Raw genomic sequence first — 6,917 nt, 5'->3', positions numbered from 1 at the left:
GCTCGGTACCGCTGGTCCGCGTCCAGCCCCCGCCCGTGGTTGTCTCTGTCCCCGGGGCTCTGGTTACTGACTGCCCGGGACACGCTCGGTTAGAGCCCTTCAATCTCCCGCCGGCACCGGGGCGCCGTTCAGGGACGGGCGGTGAGCCCGCCATCGGGTCCGTTTCGCTGGGGGCGCAAGGGCCGCGGGAAGGCAGCTCTCCTGGCAGCGAAGTTGTAGCCCCAGCCACGGCTGAATCCCAAGGAAGAACGGCTTATTATTTGAAAAATAAAGCAACGATGTGAGCAGCTCCTTGCTGTCTTCACAGTACCTTATTATACGGCGTTATTTAATGCCTCGTGTGTTCCCCGTCTCGTTGCATGTTCTCCTGTTTGTCTTCCGTGTAGGTGGAAACAGTGAAAACACTCTATTTTAACTGCACAGAAAGCTGTAATCATATTTCACTGATTAAGTCTCCAGACTGTTAACTCCAGTCAGTCATCACATAGTGAATGCTTGATATTATGACTATTGGTTGTCATGCTTAAGTAATCTTCACTTAGTGGTTGATCATCTGGCTCCCCCAGGAAATCCGTGGTCTATATGTTCTGCTACAAGTCACTGAGTCTCAGCTCCCTTAAAGGCAGGCAGCTGATTTGCTTGTGTTGTGCTTGCTTATGCAGGTGAAGAGTTGATTACAATTTGTTTTAAGAATCCAGTGCCATGCTATAGCAGCAAGAATTGGTTTTGTAGTAGGCACATGGTAAGTGACCAGCTTCTAAAACATCAGCTGGTAGATGTCAGGAAAAACTGTTTACCTTCTCCTTCCATGTGTCTGATGATGTGTATCTAGGCATAAGTGATACTTCGGCTGCAAAAGGCCATGACTGAGAATTCCAAAGGTTGTGGCAATTATATTTAATTTTAGCTTTTGTCTTACTGTACACACCCCCAGCTCCCAAATGCACACTTGTGATTTTCTTTAAAACTTGTCTGCTTTGGCTGTGTGTGTATTTGAAGAGGAATGCATAACTGTAGGCTTCTGAGGAACTGAAGTTTGGCTAATGCTAATGCTACTGCCAAGTAAGTTAAATACACAGACAGGAACTCTTGCATATCTTTCATACAGAAAAAACCCCCCACATTACAGTATAAACCTGTGGTATTTGATGGCTTCTTTGTGGCATTATTAGTGAGAAGAGAACTTAAAGGCCTTGAAAACTGTGTAATTGTTCCATATAAGCGGTATTTTTTAAGATACAGTCAAGACAAGACAGTATAATAGTGATGTGCTTCAGGCCCCGTGTTGTTTGAGGGAAGCAAGCGAGGGAGAACACCAAGTATGGAAACTGGGCATGTGCACACTGACATAGCTTTCTGGGATTTCCTGCCGATTGTCAGGTTTAGCATATGTTAATTTCTTCTAATCTGTTGTATGACTATTTGATCATTAGTTAAGTTGTGTGCACATTGTTTTGTTAAACTGTTATGGTACACAACGAATCGAGAAGTTAAGGAGGGGTATTTATGTCATACAAGGTGAAGGAATGCTACAAAGAGTCAGGTGACTGAAGTATAATTCTGCATTTTGCTCAGTGGAAAGGTCTTTTAACTTGACATGGTGCATTTCTTTCCCTCTAGTTTGCAAGTCATGTGCTCTCCGAAGGTTTTCCATCCAGCCTGCCCAGCAAAAGAAGATTCCAAGCCGGTATTTGGGCCAGCCCAGCCCCTTCACACACCCACACCTTCTCAAACCAGGTTCGGTTCAGGCCCTGTGTGAGCCAATTGTTGATATTCTTGCCTCTGTTTTGGTGAGATGTCTAGGACAGAGAGTTGATTTGCTGCATCTTAGAGGTGTCCATGATTTCACATGTTTATGATTAACTTCATTAGGAAGTAATTAGATTTAGTAGTTAACTTCCTTGTCTGAGGTGATAGTGATTCCAAAAACAGGCTTCACATACTAGCTTTTTACCTTTTCCTCATGAGGTGCTTGGTGCCACTGACTGCGGTGCTGCAGACCTGTCACGGCAGCGGCATCCTGAGAGCTCATTGCCCTGCAAGTACAATACAATACAATTTACAAGAGGCAGTACTTCGTCTAAGCTGAACTGCTTGAATGTTTCATGGCTAATGTCTTGTGGTTCACAAAATAAAGGTGTTGTTCAGTAAAGGAGATCAGGGAGAGACTGAGAGTTGGACACTACTTGCCTAAAGAACATGCCCCCTTCGGAAGGGTATTCAAGCTGCGAGGAAAAGAAGAAGAGGCTTGTGGCTATAAAGTCAGAAGGAAGTGCTGAAAGAAGCTGAGGTTGTGCAGTTTTATGAGATTAATGAAAATGAGCATGTAGGTATGAGATGACCACGATTAAATCTAAAAAAAATTTGAAGTACAAATATATTCAAGAATATGTCCAGGAAAACATTCTGGTTCTGTGTTCTTTTTCCATAGACAGGTATACAGAGATAACAGGTGAATATATGCGTAGTTCTATTTCACTGTAGAACAGTTTAGGTCAGAAGGAATGTCAGGACGTTACTAGGTCCACTCTGCTCAAAGCTGAGCTGTCTTCGATGCTAGATGAGGTTGCTCAGAGAACTGGTTAACAGCTCACAGTAAATAAGTCTGGCACTTTAAAAGTCTTTGCAGCTGAAACACTGGAGATGAATTCTAGTTGCCCATAGTAATTTTCCATTTAATAAAGGAGCTCTGTTTTCCTTAAAATAATAAAATTCTTTTTATTACTGTTTTAAAAAGCAACTGCCTCTAAGGCAAAGAGAATTTCCAGGCCTTGCAGTCAGTAGACAAATGGAATTCCCTTGTTCCACCCTACTGCAGCTTCTAAACTTCACTGGACTGTTTATGGGAGTTAGGAAGCTGACTGAAATGCAGCGGATCACAGTAAATTTGCAGTATTATACTGCAGAAATGTGGGGTCAGATTGCGTTGGAACACTTCCTGTGTTCTCTGTCATTTCCAGATCTACAGAGCAAAACGAATTTGGTGGGTTTGTTTTTTCTTAAAAAAAAAGAAAAGAGTAAAATAAAAAAGCCTTTTACAGCAAATACGTTTTGGGGATGTATGGTGTTGAAAAGATGTAAAGTTTAATGCAAATGCAACATATGCACATGTGATTTTCTTAAACTCTCTGTTGTCAAGGAAAAACATTCTGGATGGAACTTCCCCCTCCCACCCATGCAAGAATCCAACTTAAAGTACAAGTAAATTTTAATGTTTCATCTAGAATTGTCACTTGGTAATATGTAAAACAGGAAGAAAAGATTATGAAAGCAGAAAGTTAACAGTATGAAAATGCAATCTATGTTAGAACAAAGTATTAGCCAAAGGACTGGTTAAGGCTTATGTATTAATTTAAATCATAATTAAGGAGCCTAACGTTTTTAAAAATACGTACTTCAGCTGCTGTTGGTTCTTCCAACTTCAGTCTGGTTTTGGTGAGTATCTTGATCGCTGTACTTCATATCCTTCCTGACTGGAGCTGCTTAAAACGTACTTTCATCTAAAAGATCATTTGTTTAATTAGAGTCATTAGGAATATAGTATTTAACTTCGGAAAAATCTGAATTGTTAATTATTGAGGAAAGCTGCATCTGCCCTGGAGAAGATTCCTTCTCTTCGTTGAAGTTTGACACCAGCCTCCAGTTTGTGGTTTCTTTCTGCCTGGAATCTTGTGACTGGTTAGACTCTGCAACCTCTTGTGTTTCTGCCTGATCTCCCAGTATCTGTAACACTCAATCCACCCCTTATGGTTTAGAACGTGCTACTTTGTAAGTTGACTTAGTGTGTATTTAAATAGACATTCTAGCTTTATCTGAGGAAATTAGTGCTCAGCCTCAGGAGGTAATCTTCTGTTCAATGTCCAGATGCTATAAATCCCATTGGTTTTCAGCAGTCGAAGTCCAGTTTGCCTTGCCCCTTCCCCTTTTTTTACATGTCTCTCTGCAAACATCCATCTGTTCTGGATGTTTATCTGAATCTACCAGGTTTTGTGATTTCTGCTTAGGCACAGAAATACATAAAAGAAAATCCAATTTGTTCAAATAAATTTCTGTCTTTGCAGGATGGAGGAGCAAATTGAGTAAGGATATGCTATGGGAATGGAATCTGTAGAGACACATGAGAGTGCAATGGAAAAGCTAATGAGGGACCACAACAAAACCATGTGTATGAAAGGCATCAGGGATTAGGCAGGAATCAGGCACGCCTGATTCCAGTAAAATATCAGGAGGATTCCAGTAGAGTATTCAGATTGTTCCAGTAAAATATCACAGGCGCCTCAAATTTCTCAATCTGATTTGTTTTGTTTTCATAGGAGAGGTAACCCCAGGATTGTCGCAGGTGGAATATGCTCTTCGACGACACAAACTGATGGCATTGATACAGAAAGAAGCCCATGGCTGGGGTGGATTGGACCACACAGTGATTCTGCTATCCAACCCCACATACTACATGAGCAACGACATCCCCTACGTTTTCCACCAGGACACTAACTTCCTGTACCTCTGTGGGTTCCAGGAGCCTGACAGCATCCTGGCGCTGCAGAGCATTCCTGGCAAATCACTGCCCTCCCACAAATCCATACTTTTTGTGCCCCGGAGAGATCCAAGCCGAGAGCTGTGGGATGGGCCCAGATCAGGCACAGATGGGGCAATTGCTCTCACAGGAGTAGATGAAGCTTACACCATCGAGGAATTCAGGCACTTGGTGGCCAAGCTGAAAGGTAACAAAACATGGATGGGGAATGAGATGTGGTGTGGTTTGCAGGTTTCCAGATTCTGAAGAGAATGCCAATATCCTGTGACAGTTGAAGTGTCTATATGGTCTGTAAATGCAGATGCAGAGGAAGTTAATGTCTCAAATGTAACAACAGGTCTAGTTTAAGAGGAGTGAGTTTGTTCTGTATGGGGAGGACATTTCTACATTTTCTTTCCTTTCTGTCAGCTTTTGTTTTGTATTCCAGGTGAGTCAAACATTGTTTGGTATGACTTTACGAAACCAGTGCATACAGAGCTGCACTCTGACTACATGCAGCCCCTGACTGAGATAAAAGCTCGGAACAAAAACCACATCCAGGGTGTCCGACATCTGGTGCAAAACCTTCGGCTGATCAAATCTCCTGCAGAGATTGAAAGGATGAAGATAGCTGGACGGGTGACAGCAGAGGTATGGGGTTGCGTGCTCTCCAAATGAACCAGTGCATTCCTTTAAAGCAGAAAAGGGAGAGAGCTGTTTGGGCTGACATAGGTGAGAAGGATAGCTTTGATCTAATCTGTTAGTGAACTGCTGCATCTCAACCATCAGTTGGGTTCAGCGACCTCTGTGGGACAAGGAGAAACTGGAAGACCACTTGGACTACCAGCTTCTCTCAGTTGGTGTAACTCCAGTGAAGACAAGCCAGCAGGTGTTAGACTTGGTTTAAAAGTGTCATGATTTAACCTCAGCCGGCAGCTGAGCACCATGCAGCTGCTCTCTCACTCCTCCCCCAGTGGGATGGGAAGGAGAGTAAAAAAAAAAGTAAAATCATGGGTTGAGATAGGAACAGTTTAATAATGAAAATATTGTCATAATAATAATAATAGTAATTAAAATTAATATAGCAAAAAAGAAGAAATAAAACCCGAGAAAAGACAAGTGATGCACAGTGCAGTTGCTCACCACACATTGACTGATGCCAAGCCAGTCCCCAAGCAGTGCTCCTCCTTCCCCAGACAACTCACCCCAGTCCATACACTGACCACAATGCTCTGTGGTATGGAATATCCCCTTGGCTAGTCGGGTCAGCTGTCCTGGCCATGCTCCCCTCCAGCTTCTTGAGCACCTGCTTGCTGCAGAGTGTGAGAAAATGAAAAAACCGTTAACAGAGGACAAGTGCTACTTAGCAACAGCTACTACATCAGTGTGTTATCAGCAGTGGTTTGTTCTCACACCAAATCCAAACAGAGCACTCCACCAGCTGCTAGGAAGAAAATGAACTCTATCTCAGCCAAAACTGGGACAAATAGTAAGATCTATTCAGGAACAGGGGTAGCCTCTTCACTCTCTTCCCAGCTTCCCCATTCCTTCCCCACACCGTTTCCTTTCCCATTTATCCTGTTGATTTTGAGAAAACAGGATTTTTGTGAATACATTGTCTGTGTATGTCTCAGTATTCCCCCTTTTCCCTCAAATGTGTCTAGAACTCATTGGCCAATTTTATAACTTCAGATGAAATTATTTTATTTAAATAGAAAGCCAAATAGAAAAGAGGGGTACAGCTTGTCCATCTCTGGAAGTAAAGCTGCGTAAGGCACTCCTGCTGTATTTGAGGGAAACCATAGGTGAGACAACTTCTAAAATGCCAACCCATGGGATCACCTTCAATCATCCAATCCATTTTCAAAAACTAGAGTCAATCAGCCCCTGAATACAGTTTCATGAGGAACAACTTAATTGGTTCAAGTCTTGACAGCACTCTGCATTTCCAGCTCTTCTGGTTTCTGTGTTCTGAGCCAGCTGATTTTAGGCCTTCCTCAAAAGACAGCAGGTAAATAAAACCTTCCCTCAAGTTGAGATTCTTTCGCTAACTGAAAGCCCTTCTTTTTCATAGGCTTTCACAGAGACAATGTTTGCCAGCAAATCGCCTGTGGATGAAGCCTTTCTTTATGCAAAGGTGAGTACTTTGTGGTTGGAGGTGAGACAGAAGGGATGGATATTGTTTATCCTTGCAGGAAACTCAAAACATCAGATCTCTCTGTACTGAGCCACCCACTGTAGCACATTTCTCCTTCACCCAGTTCTTGTGGTTCCTAGGACTTGCAGAAAAAGCTAGTGTGAGAAATTCTTCAGCTACGCTTCCCATACCCTTATTGAAGGAACATAGTGGTCATCTATATATAGCGTATCTGCTATCAGTGTCTTTTTCTACTGTCTTTAGATA

At 42.6% G+C, this 6,917-nt stretch overlaps 1 protein-coding gene across 1 annotated transcript in view; it reads left to right on the top strand.

Moving 5' to 3' along the window:
- The first annotated feature begins 1,624 nt into the window (after nucleotides 1-1,624).
- The window catches only part of XPNPEP3 (X-prolyl aminopeptidase (aminopeptidase P) 3, putative), a 12,937-nt gene continuing 7,644 nt past the window's right edge, over nucleotides 1,625-6,917 (top strand). The window contains exons 1-4 of the mRNA XM_010141035.1: nucleotides 1,625-1,737; nucleotides 4,314-4,721; nucleotides 4,962-5,164; nucleotides 6,588-6,650. Coding sequence (XP_010139337.1) covers nucleotides 4,370-4,721; nucleotides 4,962-5,164; nucleotides 6,588-6,650 — 618 coding nt within the window. The 5' untranslated portion in view covers nucleotides 1,625-1,737; nucleotides 4,314-4,369. The remainder of the gene's footprint in view (nucleotides 1,738-4,313; nucleotides 4,722-4,961; nucleotides 5,165-6,587; nucleotides 6,651-6,917) is intronic.

Source organism: Buceros rhinoceros, unplaced genomic scaffold (assembly GCF_000710305.1).
Source record: "Buceros rhinoceros silvestris isolate BGI_N320 unplaced genomic scaffold, ASM71030v1 scaffold11878, whole genome shotgun sequence".
In the NCBI taxonomy this organism is placed as follows: Eukaryota; Metazoa; Chordata; class Aves; order Bucerotiformes; family Bucerotidae; genus Buceros; species Buceros rhinoceros.
This window is presented reverse-complemented; position numbering and strand designations above follow the sequence as displayed.